This window comes from Pan troglodytes, chromosome 10, assembly GCF_028858775.2.
Source record: "Pan troglodytes isolate AG18354 chromosome 10, NHGRI_mPanTro3-v2.0_pri, whole genome shotgun sequence".
Lineage (NCBI taxonomy): Eukaryota > Metazoa > Chordata > Mammalia > Primates > Hominidae > Pan > Pan troglodytes.
In genome coordinates this window covers 135,671,943-135,691,016 of record NC_072408.2, presented here as the reverse complement: position 1 = coordinate 135,691,016, position 19,074 = coordinate 135,671,943, and the positions used below count along the sequence as shown (strand labels likewise).

At 43.6% G+C, this 19,074-nt stretch overlaps 1 protein-coding gene across 9 annotated transcripts in view; it reads right to left on the bottom strand.

Moving 5' to 3' along the window:
• Positions 1-19,074, bottom strand: part of GLT1D1 (glycosyltransferase 1 domain containing 1) — a 131,088-nt gene that overhangs the window by 100,334 nt on the left and 11,680 nt on the right. For 4 of the 9 annotated variants that reach the window (XR_008538604.2, XM_016924622.4, XM_016924623.4 and 1 more), the window contains exon 2: positions 8,028-8,176. The exons of 3 other annotated variants lie outside the window; for them this stretch is intronic. Coding sequence is in view for 4 of the 6 variants with exons in the window: in XM_016924622.4 (XP_016780111.1) it covers positions 8,028-8,176 (149 nt within the window). In the remaining 2 variants the exon portion in view is untranslated. Of the gene's footprint in view, positions 1-6,485; positions 6,543-8,027; positions 8,177-19,074 lie in introns of those variants that run through there. 2 more of the 9 variants (XM_063786139.1, XM_054664714.2) reach the window with 2 other exon arrangements.

Here is a 19,074-nt window from a genome sequence, read left to right as displayed (position 1 = left end):
TTGATTCCCTGTCCTGCCTGTTTTGAATAGTGCTGCAGTGAACATGGGGTTGCAGATATCTCTTCCACGCACTGATTTCATTTCCTTTGCACATATACCCAGAAGTGGGATTGCTGGATCCTACGGTAGTTCTATTTTTCATTTTTCGAGGATATATTTATAAACTCTTATTCACTCTTCAAAACCCTATTCAGTCATCCCTTGTTTCTGAAATCTTCTCCAGGTCTCTCAGAAGTAAATCCTTTCCCTTCTATGTCATGCCATGTATCATAAGGTCTTGGGTTTTATTTATAGACTAGAAGATTCTCTTATTTATGTCTGCACCCCTTGCTCTAATACGATGGCACTCAAAGTTAGGTCCTCAAAGAGCATTTGCTGAAATGCACTGAGAATGAAGAGTGGCACACAAGCTATTTTCCAAGTGGGTTGACTCGGAGCCACCCACGTAAGGGTCTTATTCCTAAATCACTGCTTGTGCTAGAGGTTGTCTCTCCCAGTAATCTGCTGAGAAAAACAGAAAATCATAGCTTCCTAAACTTGGCTTCTTCTACTTTTTTTTTTTTTTTTTTTGAGATGGAGTCTAGCTCTGTCACCCAGGCTAGAGTGCAGTGGCGTGATCTCGGCTCACTGCAAGCTCCGTCTCCCGGGTTCAAGCTATTCTCCTGCCTCAGGCTCCTGAGTAGCTGGGATTACAGGCATCCACCACCATGCCCAGCTAATTTTTGTATTTTTAGTAGAGATGGGGTTTCACCGTGTTGGCCAGGCTGGCCTCGAACTCCTGACCTTGTGATCCCCCCGCCTCAGCCTCCCAAAGTGCTGGGATTACAAGCATGAGCCACCGCGCCCGGCCCTAAACTTGGCTTCTCAATCAGCCACCCGACCTTATCTGCTTCCTTATTAGGCTCAAGCCTAAAGCATATTCTTAAAAAGAAAGAAGGCTGGGCATGGTGGCTCACGCCTGTAATCCCAGCACTTTGGGAGGCCCAGGCGGGCAGATAACGAGGTCAGGAGATGGAGACCATCCTGGCCAACATGATGAAACCCCGTCTCCACTAAAAATACAAAAATTAGCTGGGCGTGGTGGCGCGTGCTCGTAATCCCAGCTACTCAAGAGGCTGAGGCAGGAGAATTGCTCGAACCAGGGGAGTCAGAGGTTGCGGTGAGCCGAGATCCCACCACTGCACTACAGCCTGGCGACAGAGTGAGACTGTCTCAAAAAAAAAATTAAAAATATAAATAAATAAACAAATAAATAAATAGAAAGAGGAGGAGCTTCATTAACACTCTTGGCCAGCATCAAGTTAAGTTTTTCCTTGTGTGCCATTTAGGGTGTATAGGAAAGAGTCCAGAAAGCACACTACCTGGGAACAGGTTCCATTCCATCTAAGTTAAGGACACCTGTAAAGTTCTGTTCGCATACACTTGAAACGATGGATCGGTATGCATGCCAAAAATATCTTACAGACATGCCCAAGAGGGAGAAACAAATATAATGTGTTACTTTGACGTTCATATAATAATTGGTCCATAGCTTAAGGAATTAAAGTTGATATTGTTCTTTAAAACATTTGCAGGCTGGGTGTGGTGGCTCACACCTGTAATCCCAGCATTTTGGGAGGCCAAGGTAGGTGGTGGGTCACCTGAGGTCAGGATTCGAGACTAGCCTCGCCAACATAGTGAAATCCCATCTCTACTAAAAATACAAAAATTAGCAGGGCGTGGTGGTGGGTGCCTATAATCCCAGCTACTCGAGAGGCTGAGACAGGAGAATTGCTTGAACCCGGGAGGTGGAGGTTCAGGGAGCCAAGATCTCACCATTGTACTCCAGCCTGGGCAACAAGAGCCAGACTCTGTCTCAAAAAAAAAAAAAAAAAAAAAAAAAAAATTGCGTTATACCTGCAATATATCTGTAATGTGTATTAATGTTGTTAATGTGCTATTTTCCATTATTTGCATATTCTACTTAGCTATTTTATATAATTATTTTCTCAGCAAATACTGATTTTAAACAGAAAAAGCAAACTTCCACTTCTCCAAGCTGTTAAGGTTTTACTTAGCAATATTTAATATACACAGTTATATAAATGTGACTAGTTATAACTTGGCAATATGTATGAAAAGCTTTAAAAATGCATATACCCTTTGATCCTGCAAGGTTATTTCTGGAAAATCCTAAAGGAAATGGGCTCCAAAGGTTTATGCAGAAGGCTGTTCATCATGATATTGTTTAAAACTGAGGGGAGAAATGGAAATAGGACGGGACCATTCATAACTTGCTGCAAAAGAACATTCAATGACAGAGGAAATATAGACCATCTATTTCTAACATATTGTAAAATAGGTTACGAAATTAAAAGTATAATATGATTGCAATTTTTAAAATACACACACAAACTACAGAGCAAGAGTCAGATACAGCAGTATCTCTGCATCCAAAGCATTTATCAAAGTGCTTAGCACATACTAAATACTCCATTTAAAAAATATTTTTTATATATTATATATAATATATATTTATATAGGTATATAAAATATTTATTTTATGTATCTATATCTATAAATTATATATATATATATATATATATATATTTTTTTTTTTTTTTTTTTTTTTTTTTCCCGATACAGAGTCTCACTCTGTTGCCCGGACTGGAGTGCAGGGGCATGATCTCAGCTCACTGCAACGTTCACCTCCCGGGTTCAAGAGATTCTCCTGCCTCGGCCTCCCAAGTAGCTGGGATTACAGGCACTCGCCACCATGGTCAGCTAATTTTTTTTGTATTTTTAGTAGAGACGGGGCTTCACCATGTGGGCCAGGCTAATCTCGAAATCTTAACTTCAAGTGATCTGCCTGCCTCAGCCTTCAAAATGCTGGGATTACAGGTGTGAGGCACCGCGCCTGGACTATAGATTTTTTTTTTTTTTTTTTGAAACGGAGTCTCGCTCTGTCGCCCAGGCTGGAGTGCAGTGGCAGGATCTCGGCTCACTGCAAGCTCCGCCTCCCGGGTTCACGCCATTCTCCTTCCTCAACCTCCCTAGTAGCTGGGACTACAGGCGCCCGCCAACACGCCCGGCTAAATTTTTGTATTTTTAGTAGAGACGGGGTTTCACCTTGTTAGCCAAGATGGTCTCGATCTCCTGACCTCGTGATCTGCCCGTCTCCACCACCCAAAGTGCTGGGATTACAGGCGTGAGCCACCGCGCCCGGCCGACTACAAATATTTTTTAAAAGAAGTTGCAAGCTTAATTGTAAAATTATATCTTTTTTGCAAACTTAATTTTGAATAAAAACATAAATAAAACCAAAAACACACACACAAACAGTGGTCGTTTCTGGGTGGCGAAACTGCAGGTGCCATATTTTCTTCTTTGTATTTTTACATAGTTTCCAAATCACCTCTGTAAGTAATTTAAAAATCAATAAGTACTATATATTTTTCAATACAGTTTAATCAATAGAAGGCTGTCTAAGAAATGTGTAGTGTATGCACAGAATGAAATATCACACAGCCAGTTAATGACAGGGTAGGGCAACTCAGTGTCTGCAACTGGTGCAGAGAAGGTCCCCAGATACTTTGCTAAGTGAAAACCTCACGGTGCACAGGGACAGCTCTTCTTACTGACAATGGTTCTGGTGCTTTTTACCCGTGATGCTACACAGAGAGACTTTAACCTTCAAAAACATAACCCTGAGGAATAAATACAGTTTAATTTCCATACGGACAACAACTAGGAATGAACAAGTAAAAGTTTAACCACATTTACTAAGAGTAAGCATGGCTTCAGTTCTCGATATTTATTAGATTGAGCAATGTAATTGATTTTTTTCCTCTGGGCAATAGGTTGGTTTTGCAGAGGGCTCCTCTCCTCCTTCAACTCTTAAAAGAAGCAAACCTAACTTCAGATGACTTTGTTTATTTGAAGCAGAGGTCAAGCATGGTAAAATTGAGAACTGTAAGTTTGAAGGAAAAAACAAAAATCCAGCAATCTGACTAGAGGAGAAATAAGTCCTTGCCCATCTGTTAGTAGAATACGAACTGGAATAACCTTTCCATATAGCATTTTGTCACTGTCAATCAAAACAAAAGTTACACAGCCCTTTGGCCCACAGGCTTTCCTAGGAATTTATATTTCCAACATCCACATACGATGGTATAAAGAAATGTAATCGAAAACACTTCAGCCTTGCTTGGAATAACAAAAAACCAAGAGAGACTTTTAATAAGTATGGTGCATTGTCACAGTGGAATACCTCACAGCCAATAAAAAGAATAAGATAGATGTAGCTTTGTGGATTTGGAAAAGTAGCTAAGATATGAGTTAAATATACAGACCTAATCCCACTTGTGGGAATAAAATGTTCCACATATGTGTGTAAAACCTTTAAAAAGGAATAACAGGGGCCGGCTGCACTTGGTGGCTCCCGCCTGTAATCCCCGCACTTTGGGAGGCCGAGGCGGGCAAATAACTTTAAGCCAGGAGATGGAGACCAGCCTGGCCAACACAGTGAAAGCCCGTTTCTACTAAAAACACAAAAAGTAGCTGGGCATGGTGGCGCACACCTGTTAATCCCAGCTATTCTGGAGGCTGAGGCACAAGAATTACTTAAGCCTGCTAGGCAGAGGCTGCAGTGAGCCAAGATCATGCCACTGCACTCCAGCCTGGGCCACAGAGTGAGACTCTGCCCCCCCCCCAACAAAAAAAGAAAGAAAGAAAGAAAGAAAAAAATAATAAGTATCACTTTACAGAAAATGACACAACTTGACAACTTGTTGGGGGTGGGGTGGGGGAAGAGGGAGAACATCAGGAAGAATAGCTAATGGATTCTGGTCTTAATACCTAGGTGATGGGATGATCTGTACAGCAAACCATCATGGCACACGTTTACCTATGTAACAAATCTGCACATCCTGCACATGTACTGCTGAACTTAAAAGCTGAAGAAAAAAAGAAAAGAAAACAACACAACTCACTGTCAACAGAATCACTAAACTCAGGGCTGAGGCTTTGTGACTGCATAAAAGAGTTGCAACAGTCAGTGACAACCTTACAAAGGTTCCTACTGAGCTATCAGGGGTTCCAAACTTCATCTTGGCCTATAAGGAAAGTTAAACTCTACACTTCTTTCACATTCAGAGACAAAGCTCAGACTGTGTTTCACTACACTTAAAACTGAATTCAAGGCTGGGTGCAGTGGCTCATGCCTTTAATCTCAGCACTTTAGGAGGCCAAGGTGGGTGGATTGGTTGAGTCCAGGAGTTCAAGACCAGCCTGGGCAACATGGCAAGACCTTGTCTCTAAAAATATACCAAAAAAATAGCCGGGCGTGGTGGCACATGCCTGCAGTCCCACAGGCCTGTACTCGGGAGGCTGAGGTGGGAGGGTTATTTCAGCCCATGAAATGGAGGTTGCAGTGAGCCAAGACTGTATCACTGCACTCCAGCCTGGGTAACAGAGTGAGACCCTGTGTCAAAAAAAAAAGAAAAAAAAAATTCAAAGTCATATACTTGTTCAGCAGAAAATAACTCTCTAGAAATAATACTTTCAGAAACACTGTCCGCATATACAGAAAACAGTTCATTTAGATTGTTCAGGCACGGATGCAAAAATATGGAAGTACAAATATATTCTCCCAAGTTCGTATGCTATGATGTCTGTACAGAGACAAGCATTCTAAAAGGTGAAATAGAAAAATTAAAGACAATGTAAACATTTATTTATTGAAGACTTTAAATGATGGCACCTCTGCACAATGGATGAGATAGATCTATGTATGTGCCACTATGGGAGAAAGTTCCCAGATGTGTGGCTGAGTGGTGAAAAGGAAGATGCTGAATATATATTCAGCGGTGGGGGCTTCCATTTGTGTGTGTGTTTAAGGTGGGGGAGGAGGTACATATAAATACATGCATGGGTGTACGTGAACCTCCTCATATGCATGCTCTGTGTAGTGCCCTCTCACACTGAATAGTGCTGACCTGTGTAATCAGAAGGATATTGTGGGATTCATGTTGTATTGACTTCTGAGCCTGGGTCATGAAAAATAAGGCAAATTCCAACTTGCTTTTCTTTTGATGGTTCTCTCAGGGAGAAGCTGGCCATCACATCATGAGGACACTCAAGAGGGCCATGGAGAGGACCATGTGGTAAGGAACTGAGACCTCCCACCAACGGCCTTGTGAGTGCACTATAATGGATGCACATCAGCAAGCCCCAGTCAAGCCACCAGATAAGACTGCAGCCTCATGGGAAATCCTGAGACAGACCACCCAGCTAAGCTGCTTTTGAATGCCCACAGGAACTATTAGATAGCAAATGTACTGCGATAAGCAACTAAGTTGGGGCAGGGGGTAATTTGTTATGTAATAATAGATAATCAATACAGTACATATATTTCTAGGAGAATATCCACAAGAAAATGTTAACTGTGGTTACCTCTGGAAATGAGAAATAATACGGTGGGGATAAGAGGTGGGAGACAGGCTTACTTTTCATACTATACCACTCAGTTGCATTTTACACCGGGGCAATTTTTCATGTATTACCTGAAAAAATAAAAAAGCACACATAGTAAGATGTCCCCATATATGAAGAGAGTGTTCAGAGAGGGCTCAACTTCCTGTGGAACAGGAGGCAGGAAAAAGAGCTGGAGCTTAAATAAGGTTTGATACAGTGTGGAAAAATGAAAAAATCACCTTCAGTAAAAAACCTCTAAAATTTTTGAAAGTGTGACACATTTTGCTGACCAAAATTTAATCCTGATGTGATGATGACTGGAGCAAATTTTGATCCTCCAATGACATGCTATTACTATCCCTTAAAATGGTGCAGCACAAATGATACCACTACTATGTCATTTAATTCATGTTTGAGGAAATCACTCAGGCTGGACAATAACAAAAATATCTGTCTTGCCTTTATTTGGTGGCTGCCATACTCTCAGTAAAGTCAGATGGGTCTTGTGAGTGTTAAGAAAAATTTTCCACAACCTGAAAATAAGGTCAAGAATAATAAGAATAAATAAGGTCTACATGCATTTTCTTGCAATGTTCTAGGAAGCCATAATTAAAAGGGTCCTCTAAAGACTCATTTTCTGAGAGAGTGTATTGTTGTTTGACTTCACTATTTACTATTAATTGAAAGCTCATACTCTGTGAAGTTACATTAAGCCATTTGTAGCTTTGTGTCAGGGAGAGATGTAAATCATTTCTGTCCAGTAGAAGAGATACTTCCAAAGCTTGGGGCCCATTGCCTTGTTGGATGTTAATCAGTTCTGCAACTAACCTCGTGAATTTACTCTGATATTCTTTATTAAATTGCTTATTTAAACTCCAGTTGCTCAAATGTGCTTTAAACTGGTTTTAACATCTTAGTAGTTTCCTCATAAATTGATGGGTTGAACAACATCTTTCATAAGTGCTCTATTTGTAAAAGAATTCTTTTGAAAAAAATATATTTTGAAAGATGAAATATGCATTGAAAAAATTCAGGGCCAGGCTCATGCCTGCAATCCCAGCACTTTGGGAGGCTGAGGAGGATGGATTGCTTGAGCCCAGGAATTCAAGACCAGCCTGGGCAACAAGGGTGAAACCCTATCCCTGAAAAAACAAAAAAAAAATTAAATTAGGGGACATGGTGGCATGCACCCATAGTTCCAGCTACTTGGGAGGCTGAAGTGGGAGGATTGCTTGAGCCCAGGAAGCGGAGGTTGCAGTGAGCCGAGATTGTATCACTGCACTCCAGCCTGGGTGAGAGTCAGAGAGACCCTGTCCCAAAAAACAAATAAATAAACAAAAATTAAGGATGATACTTTTAATATGGTAAAAACAGTTTCAATACGCATCCATTCTTGACTATTATAACATTTAAGAAAATTGTGCACTAAGAAAGCAAACCAAAGAGATTATTGCATGTCTCCCATTTCTGAACTGGATAAAAAGGAGACACTGTTTCCCGTATTATTGGGCATTACAGGCACTTCCGGTTTTCAGAATTTCTAGTGTTTTACTTTTGAAGAAAAAGAGGATTACCTTGCAAAAGCCTGCCTCCCCTATAGAGATGAAGAGCCAGGGCAGCCTCGCAGTCCTCAGCCAAGATGAGGTTTGCAATCTCAGATGGGCTTTCAAAGTCAAAGGCATCTTTCAAAACGCATACGTGCCCTGCAGCCTCTAGATGGGCCCTTTATCAAAAAATACAGAGAAAGGAGAAGATGAGGGGAAAATGTTAATATGTAACAGGTTGCTGCTACAGTTAAGACTTTTTTTTTTTTTGGTGGTTGTTGTTGTTGTTGTTGAGACAGAGTTTCACTCATGTTGCCCAGGCTGGGGTGAAATGGTGCGGTCTCAGCTCACTGCAACCTCCGCCTCCTGGGTCTCCAAGCGATTCTCCTGCCTCAGTCTCCCGAGTAGCTGAGACTACACGTGTGCACCACTACGCCTGGCTAATTTTTTGTATTTTTAGTAGAAACGGGGTTTCACCATGTTGGCCAAGCTGGTCTCAAACTCTTGACCTCAGGTAATCCACCTGCTTTGGCCTCCCAAAGTGCTGGGATTACAGGCATGAGCCACTGTGCTCAGCCACTATCATTAAGATTTTAAATGAATTCCACAAGATGACTTATTTACTGAATCACCCTTTGTAAGCACCCTGCCTTAAAATACAAAAGAAGGCCTAGAATCAATGACATTAACCATTCATCTGCCAGTCTCAGATACCCAGGACTGTGGCTGGGACCAAGGCCATTGGAAGGAAGATTGACCCAGGAGGCCCTGACAGCCTTCAGATATGGGGCACACACTGCCACCTCCAGTGGCATTTGCCATACCAGACAGCAGCTCCTTTTCTATTTCCTTAATTCCACATTTTCTCTCCTGTCCCTGAATTGTGGTATCTAAAGATTGTTTTTGGGCCTCTGTTGCTCGGTTCTTTGAAAAGACTTCAAAAGTCACCTATTATCGTAGCTTAAAAAAAATACTTCCTGGTTTTTCCATTCTACCTGCTACACACACACACACACACACACACACACACACAATATTTATGTCTTTCAAACATGTCTCTTCTCTTTCTCTCCACCTTAGTTTCAGCTCCTGGTAACATAAATATAAAATACCTCATAAACAAAAAAGAAATTTTTTCAATAGTGACAACAACATGAACAAAATCAGAAGACAAATGAGAAACTGGGGAAAAAACTATTTACGACTGTTACTATAGAAAAAAGCTCATCTGCTTAATATATAAAGAGCATTCGTAAATCAATAAAGAAAAAAGGCTAACAACACAATAGGAAAACGGACATGAGGGCTGGGTGAGGTGGCTCACGCCTGTAATCCCAGCACTTTGAGAGTTCGAGGCAGACAGATTGCTTGAGCCCAGGAGTTTGAGACCAGCCTGGTCAATATGGTGAAACCCTGTCTCTATAAAAAATATTTTTTAATGCACTGGGCATGGTGGCACATACCTGTAGTCCTAGCTACTTGGGAGGCTGAGATGGGACTACTGCTTGAGCCTATGAGGTCGAGGCTGAGTGAGCTATGACTGTGCCACTGTACTCCAGCCTAGGTGACAGAGCAAGACCCTGTCTCAAAAAAAAAAAAAAAAAGCCAGCCACAGTGGCTCAAGCCTGTAATCCCAGCACTCTGGGAGGCTGAGGCAGGCAGATCACTTGAGGTCAGGAGTTCAAGACCAGCCTGGCCAACAGGGTGAAATCCTGTCTCTACTAAAAATACAAAAATTAGCCAGGTGTGGTGGTGCATGCCTGTAATCCTAGCTACTGGGGAGGCTGAGGCACGAGAAGCACTTGAACCCGGGAGGCAAATGTTGCAGTGAGCGAAGATCATGCCACTGCACTCCAGCCTGGGCAACAGAGTGAGAGAAAGAAAGGAAGAAAGGAAGAAAGAAAGGAAAGAAAGAAAGAAAGAAAAGAAAGAAAGAGAGGAGAGAAGGAGAGAAAGAGAGAGAGAAAAAGAGAGAGAGAAAGAGAGAGAGAAAGAGAGAAAGAAAGAGAGAAAGAAAGAGAGAAAGAAAGAGAGAAAGAAAGAGAGAAAGAAAGAGAGAAAGAAAGAGAGAAAGAAAGGAAGGAAGGAAGGAAGGAAGGGGAAGGGGAGGGAAGAAGGAAGGAAGGAGAAAAGAAAAGAAAAAGAAAGAAAGAGAGAAAGAAAGAAAGAGAAAGGGAGCGAGAGAGATAGAGATGGGCACAAAATTGCAGTCCATAGAAAAAGAAATACAACTGGACTCTTGAACAAAGAAAATGATGCTCAATATCAGCCATCTTTTTAATCCAGAAAATCTGTAAAGATTAAAAAGTTGACCTGAGGCCTCCTGAAATAAACACTCCTATACATTATCTGTGAGAGAGCAAATTGGTACAACCTCTCTAGTGGGCAATGCAACAGCAGCTAGAAAATTTTAAATGCACAAACCCTGTGACCAAATAACTCCACTTCTAGGAATTTATTCCAAAGATGGACTTGGATATATGTGCAAAAGCATGCACCCAGGAATACGCCCTGCAGCTGTGAAGCAGCAAAAAGACTAAAAAACTACCTCACCGTGCATCCGCAGGGCCCTCGTTATATTGTGGTAGATGGACCTAATCATGTTCTTTTGCCATCAAAAGAATGCAATAGATCACTATGAAGTATTAAGAATGAATTCCAAGATTCACTATTAATGAAAACAGAGCACAGTGAAGAATACTTTTGGGTATATACACTGTGTGTGCATAGAATATCTCTAGAAGGATACATTAAAAAGAGATAACAATGATTGTGTCCAAAGAGGAGAGTCAGGCCAGGTGCAGTGGCTCCCACCTGTAATCACAGCACTTTGGGAGGCAGAGGTCGGAGGATCATTTGGGCTCAGGAGTTGGAGACCAGCCTAGACAACATGATGAAACTCTGCCTCTACAAAAAATTTAAAAAATTACCTGGGTGTGGTGACATGCACCTGTGATCCCAGCTGTTTGGGAGGCTGAGATGGGAGGATCGATGAGTCCAGGAATTCAAGGCTGCAGTGAGCCATGATCATGCGACTGCACTTCAGCCTGGGTCTCAACAGAGTGAGACCCTGTCTCAAAATGAAAGAAAGAAACAGAGAGCAAGAGAGAGACAGAGAAAGAGAAAGAAAGAAAGAGACACACGAGCTTTTGTATTGTTGGATAGTTTTTACCACATGCATATATTATCTTTTTAAATTGTTTGAGGTGTGTATGTGTGTGAGTGTGAGCGTGCGTGTGTATGTAGATACACAACAAATGGGACCAGGTCTCTTTTCTGATTAAAACCTGCAAAGAGCTCACCGTATTCAGCTCAACTGTCAGTGGCATGAGAATGGGGACCATTTCTATCCTGCTTAGGGAATCAACAAATGGCTGAGCGTGTCTCTGGGATAAATGCCTCAGCCCAGAACACAGCTCACCCTGCATGGCAGAAGTGCACTCCACTCCAACCACCCTCCCACAGCAGGACCTCTGGCACATCACGCTTCCTTCTTGAGTCTCCACGCCGCTGACATGACACTTCCTAGTGCCAGCTCCTTCCAGAGAACTCTCCTGACAGCCCCAGTTCCTACACACCACAGTCTCTCAAAATTCCCATTTTGTTTTGAGCCTATCTCTGTTATAACCTCTCTGCATTGCATTTATAGGGAAGATGGAGTCACATCTTACTTGGGGCACTGATTACAAAATCAGCACATACATGAAAATCAAGTACACTTAAAAGTACCCTTGAATCGGCCAGGCGCGGTGGCTCACGCCTGTAATCCCAGCACTTTGGGAGGCCGAGGTAGGCGGATCAGGAGTTCAAGACCAGCCTGACCAACATGGTGAAACCCTGTCTCTACTAAAAATACAAAAAAATTAGCTGGGCATGGTGGCATATGCCTGTAATCCCAGCTACTTGGGAGGCTGAGGCAGGAGAATCGCTTGAACCCGGGAGGCGGAGACTGCAGTGAGCCGAGATTGCGCCACTGCACTCCAGCCTGGGCGACAGAGCGAGACTCCATCTCAAAAATAAATAAATAAATAAAAATAAAAAATAAATTAAAAAAAATTACCCTTGAAAATCTCTTAAATCATCCAGACAGTACTATAGAACAAAGTTCAAGTCCAACCTAGCCCTTTTTTTTTTTTGTAATTCCAGCAATGAAATAGTTATTTATTCAGCTGAACACCAGGTGAATTAACTGGTGTGCATTTAGGAGTAATATTGCACGAAATCATGAGTAAAACAAAGAAGAGGAGGACAAAGATCAGAGGAGGAGGAAGTGGGGGGAGGTCTAGAGCCTTTAAACACTGTGTTCATAAAATGACCAAGTTGCTAGGACTGTGGGAGCCACAGAGAAACATGAGGTTCAAATCGTCTGACCCTGGGGCATATGGTGAGATTCTACACTGTAGCAATATGTGGATGATATTTTTCTCTCTCTCTTTCTGTTTCTTTTTCATAATGTAAAGTGTCACAACATCACTGTGCAAATAAAGAATAACTAGGGTCTTGAGACTTAGGTTGGTTTAACTTACTGAAGTGCATCGTATATCTTGAGCCTACCATTTTCACTGCGAATTTTGATCCAGTCATTGTGGGTCAGTAACATTCCTTCTCTCCCCACCAAACCTACTATCCTTTGGAAATGCTGAAGGTAACTGACCAGCAGAACCAGGAAAGATGCCTGCAGCAGTCAAGCTATCAGCTCGCTTCAGCCTAAAAAAATATAAAATACATCACACAAAAATAAGGATTCAACATGCTTCTGACCATGGTTGAATAATTGCTATTTTATGTTCTTTGTAAAGCTCTAAGAAATGAGAAGCCAAAAATAAACACTGATAGATGGAAAAGGGGCTGAATTCTACATGGAGAGTCCATTCCTGAGGGACTCATGACTTATGCAGAATCGATACAGCAGAGTGTGTGGAATGCAGGTGGTTACATAGAGACAATCGGTAGTTTCTGATTTATTAAGGTGTTTTTGTTTGTTTGTTTTTGAGACAGGGTCTTGCTCTGTGGGCCAGGCTGGAGTGCAGTGGCATCATCTCAGCTCGTTGCAACCTCTGCCTCACGGGTTCAAGCGATTCTTGTGTCTCAGCCTCCAGAATAGCTGGGATTACAGGCACGCGCCACCACACATAGCTAATTTTTGTATTTTTAGTAGAGATGGAGTTTCACCATGTTGGCAGGCTGGTCTCGAACTCCCAAGCTCAGGTGATCCGCCTGCCTCAGCCTCCCAAAGTGCTGAGATTACATGCGTGTGCCGCCGTGCCCAGCCTATTAAGCATATTTTTAAATGGCATTTTGACACTAACTTTGCAATCTCATAAATATTCTAAATAAATTTGTCTAATCTAAATTATTCATGAACTAAAATTGTACCCTTGTTTCTGGCTGACTTGCAACACCTTTAAATCGATCTATGTTCTCTCCTTCTGTCAAGTAATAATTCAATTCAACTAATAAATTCACTGAGCACCTATTATTCCCAAATAATTCTGATTTGATTTTAAAAGGCTTTCTTGAAAACAAAAGCATCTCCCATAGAGATTTTGGGCACTTGGCAGGTCCACAGAGAGAAGAAGCCTATGTGTGCGCGCCTGACTCAAGATTCACAGACGCTCTGTGGCTCCCCGGCCGGCAGCCAGACTCTTTACTTGAGTGTACAGTAGAATTTGGTCATTTCTGTGTTTTGGTTTTGCTTTTTTGTTGTTGTTTTTTTGAGACAGTCTCAAAAATATTTGCTGTAGTGCAAATTTATTTACTTTTTGAGATGGAGTCTCACTCTGTCGCCCAGGCTGGAGTGACTGTAATCCCAACGGGCTGAGGCAGGTGGATCACATGAGGTCAGGAGTTTGAGACCAGCCTGGCCAACATGGTGAAACCCCATCTCTACTAAAAATACAAAAAGTAGCCGGATATGGTGGTGCACGCCTGTAATGCCAGCTATTCAGGAGGCTGAGGCAGGAGAATTGCTTGAACCTGGGATGCAGAGGTTGCAGTAAGCCATGACAGAGCAAGACTCTGCCTCAAAAAAAAAAAAAAAAAAAAATAGAATACACACAGGAACTCTTTTTTAAAAGACTGCAAAAATTCAATCACCTAACAGGCAAAGTGACTAGATCAGGAAGTGTCTTGAACTCAAATGTCAATTGAGATCAGGTGAAATTCAATGAACTGGAGGTGAGGATGGTGAAATCATAAGACAGGATGAGCTCTGCACCGAACAGGAGGGGACGCCCATCTGCAGGGTCAGGCCCCCATAGTCCAGTAAGATAAAGAAAGCCACCTGGGGCAGCCGAGCACGAAAACTGTGCCTAATCCAAATAGAAAGGCACTCAGTGTGAAAGACACACGCAGCTCGGTTACACATGCACATGTATAATATATATTACTACTTATACGTAAATATATAAATTATATGTATACACATATTTATAATGTGTATTTCAAATACGTTTTATAAATATTCTATTTATATCATAAATATTTCAAATATATAATTTATTTCAAAATAGATGGGGCTGGGCATGGTGACTCACAACTATAATCCCAGCACTTTAGGAGGCCAAGACGGGTGAATGGGTTGAGCCCAGGAGTTTGAGACCAGCCCGGGCAACATGGCGAGACCCTGTCTCCACAAAAAATGCAAAAAGTAGCCAGGCGTGGTGGTTCCCGCCTGTAGTAGTCCCAGCTACTCGGGAAGCTGAGGTGGGAGGATGGCTTTAGCCCTGGAAGACAAGGCTGCAGTGAGTCAAGACGGTGCCACTGCACTCCAGCCTGGACGACCGAGTGAGACCCTGTCAAAGAAAAAAATAAACGAGGCTGGGTGCAGTGGCTCACGCCTGTATTCCCAGCACTCTGGGAGGCCAAGGCGGGCGGATCAACTAAGGTCAGGAGTTCGAGACCAGCCTAATCAACATGGAGAAACCCCGTCTCTATTAAAAATATAAAATTAGCTGGGCGTGGTAGTGCATGCCTATAATCCCAGCTACTCGGGAGGCTGAGGCAGGAGAATCACTTGAACCCGGCAGGCGGTGGTTGCAGTGAGCTAAGATCGTGCCATTGCACTCCAGCCTAGGCAACAGAGCGAGACTCCATCTCAAAAAAAAGAAAGAAAACAAACAAAATAGATCAAAATCATGTTTAGACATGTTGAGTGAAAGAGAATATAATATTACAGTTGATTTTATCTGTTTCTTTTTGATATGTTTAATGTGACTACTGGAAAATCTGACAGGACCCATGGGGCTCACATTATGCTTCTAGGCGAGAGTGCAAGGTCAGACCCCACTGGCTCTGGCAGTCGGCACCCAGCTGATCGAGGAGCTACTCACTGCTACAAGGTCACCAATCTACCCAGAGAAGCCAGGCATTTCAACATCTGTGAGAATCTCCCCAATTCCAACCTCCCTAATGGTATTTCTCACTCCTTCAAGATCCACAACCCCTTTTACTCCTCTACATCTTCAGAAGTTCCCGGAGGCCTGCGTTTCCCATTTCCCTTCTCCACACGGACGAGTGATGCTTTTGGGCGGGGTGTTGCCTCCAGTGTCTGTTCCCACACGCCCCTTCCTAATACCTCGACCCTCCCTGGCACTTACTTGAGGAGGACGAGCCCCACCTCCAGATCCAAGGGTGCTCCTGCAGGCTCATGCCAATCAAAACATCCGGCTCTCCACACACCCACCCCTACACGTTCAATTCTGGGACCTGGGGTCGTGTTTTCAGAGACTCAACCTCAGAGGTTCTCCATGGGCCTGACCTGGGATTCAGGGAGACCCGGGAGGGGCTGGTGAGAAGATTCTGCCAGGAGAGGGAAGCAGATGCAGGAGACGGAGATAAGTGGACTCCTGTCCCTGTCCTCTGCTGGAAAACCACCCTGAGGAGGCCCTGCCTCCAGCCTTCTTATGGCAAAAGCCATTACATTCCCTTTATTGTCTAAGACAATTTAGGTTGGGTTTTCAATTCAACTTAGCTTTCAATTCAATTACTCAAGGCTGAAGATCTCTAAGCCACACCACAATAATAGCTTAGCGCCCTTATTGTTAGTTTATACACAATCCATCGCAGTCTCTCATCCCCTCAATCCTTCCATTATGAGTTCTTTGGCCTCCTCGGAATTCCAGACCATTGACCTCTGCCCCCTCGGACCCACAGTCCCTCCGAGCTTTTCTCCCAGTTCTGGGGAGATTCCATGCTCCATCATTTCAATTACTTTCTTGTCAACACCTTAACCACTCCCGTCCCCCAGTCTTTCTGTAGTAAGCGTGTGAGCATCTGGAACAACGCCAGCCCTGGAGAGTCTCCAGGTCAGCTTTCTCCATGGCAGCCCCAGGCACTGGCACCTGCTGGGGGACCCCCGAGGCAGAGGGTAAGTGGAGATCTGTGAGATGGGATCCCAAGTTGCTCACTACTGCGTTGGAACCTCTCATGCATTTTCGGTGACCGAGCGCACCTGCTGTATGCCCAGCACCGTTGGGGCAACGAGGGTTCAGTAAAGAACAAAACATGCACAAATCCCTGCCCTCCAAGTGCCAACTCTGTTTTTTTCTTTTCTTTTTTTTTTTTTTTCTGTTTTTTTTTTGAGAAGGAGTTTCACTCTTGTTGCCCAGGCTGGAGTGCAATGGTGCGATCTCGGCTCACTGCAACCTCTGCCTCCCGGGTTCAAGCATTTCTCCTGTGTCAGCCTCCCGCGTACATGCCTGGGATTACAGGCATGCGCCACCACGCCCGGCTAATTTTGTATTTTTAGTAGAGACGGGGTTTCACCATGTTGGTCAGGCTGGTCTCAAACTCCTGACCTCAGGTGATCCGCCCGCCTCGGCCTCCCAAAGTGCTGGGATTACAGGCGTGAGCCACTGCACCCAAGGGCCAACTTTCTAGAGCAGGGAAAAGGTCAATGAGCCAGAAAATTGCAAATCTCCTCTATGTCAGAGGCAGGTTTTTGCTCGGGAGGAAAACTACCAGCCCCAGGGAGACAGGGAGACAGTGTGTGGTGGAAGGGGCTGCCATTTGAGAAGGGTGGGCAGGGGAGGTCCCGCTAAAGAAGGTGACCTGAAGGTGCCTGGCGCAGTGGCTCATGCCTGTAATCCCAGCACTTTGGGAGGCCGAATTGGGTGGATCACCTGAGGTCAGGAGTTCAAGACCAGCCTGGCCAACAAGGTGAAACCCTGTCTCTACTAAAAATATAAGAATTAGCCAGGTGTGGTGGCGCACGCCTGTAATTTCTCCTACACAGGAGGCTGAGGCAGGAGAATCGCTTGAACCAGGGAAGTGGAGGTTGCAATGAGCTAAGATCGTGCCACTATACTCCAGCCTGGGTGACAGAGAGAGACTTGGTCTCAAGAAAAAAAAAAAAAAAAAGCCTGAAGGTGATGAGGCAGCGAACCATGTGGATACTGTGGGGGAAAATATGAAGAGCTAACAAAGTCCAGCACACAGAAGTAGAGAGCAGAATGGTGGTTCCCAGAGGCTGTTGGGGGGCTTGGTGGGGGGCAGGAGGAGGAATAGTTTGTACAGCATGGTGACCATCATCAATAATAACATACTGTATATTTCAAAATTGCTTAAAAAAAGATTTTAAATGTTTTCACTACAAAAAATAATAAGTACAATTGCCGGGCGCGGTGCCTCACACCTGTAATCCCAGCACTTTGGGAGACTGAGGCGGGTGGATCACGAGGTCAGGAGATCGAGAGCATCCTGGCTAACATGGTGAAACCAGGTTGCTACTAAAAAATATAAAAAATTAGTCACGCATGGTGGCAGGCACCTGTAGTCCCAGCTACTCGGGAGGTTGAGGCAAGAGAATGGCATGAACCCGGCAGGCAGAGCTTGCAGTGAGCCAAGATCATGCCACTGCACTCCAGCCTGGGCAACAGAGCCAAGACTGTCTCAAAAAAAAAAAAAAAAAAAAGGTACAATCATCCCTGGGAATCTGTGGATAACAAAATCCAAGGATGCTTAAGTCCCAGATATAAAATGGCACAGCATTTGCATATCACCTTCACACATCCTCCTGTATACTTTAAATCATCTCTAGATTACTTATAATACCTAATACAATGGAAATGCTATTCAATAGTTGTTCTGCTGTATTGTTTGGGGTTTTGGGGGGGGTTTTGGTTTTTTGGGTTTTTTTGTTTTGTTTTGTTTTGTTTTGTTTTGTTTTGTTTTCGTGGCAGAGTCTCGCCCTGTCACCCAGGCTGGCGTGCAGTGGTGCGATCTTGGCTCACTGAAACCTCTGTCTCCCAGGTTCAAGCGATTCTCCTGCCTCCGCCTCCCGAGTAGCTGGGATTATAGGTGCATGCCACCACGCCTGGCTAATTTTTGTATTTTTAATAGAGATGGATTTTGCCATGTTGGCCAGGCTGATCTCAAACTCCTGACCTCAGGTGATCTGCCCAATTCAGCCTCCCAAAGTGCTGGGATTACAGGCGTGAGCCACCGGGCCCGGCCTGTGTTGTTTTTTATTTCTATATATTTTTTAACATTTTGATCTGTAGTTGCTTGGAACTGCAGACATGGAAGCCACAGATACGGAATACTGACTGTCTTCAAGGTGATAGACATGTTCATTACCGTGATATAATCATTCCACAATGTATTCATAGTCCAAAACATCACATGGTATCCCATAAATATATACAATTACTAGTTGTCAAACTAAAAGAAACAATGTAAATTTTAAAAGTAAATTCAAATAAACAAAAAATAACATCAGTGGGTATTATATCAGAATATCAGAAAAGCAGGTGCTATGGGCCTGACGTGGGATGTGCTGGGCTTTGGGAGTTCACAGGGGTCTGGGAAGGGTACGTCACTGAGGGGCCCACAGCGCAGAGGATAGCAGGTCCTGGCAGAAGCCTCGGTGTGTGTTGGATGTGAAGCAGAGAAGAGATGCAATCTGGCTGAGCATTTCACCAGACTCAGCCTGACTGCTGTGTTGAAAGTGAAAAGAGACAAGCTAAGAGGCTTTGGCAATGACCCAGGGAGGGCTGGGGTGGTGACACCTTCCCTCTCCTCCAGCCTCTGAGGTCCTTATCTGTCCTGCTACCAGCAGCTCATGGCCTTGCCTCCT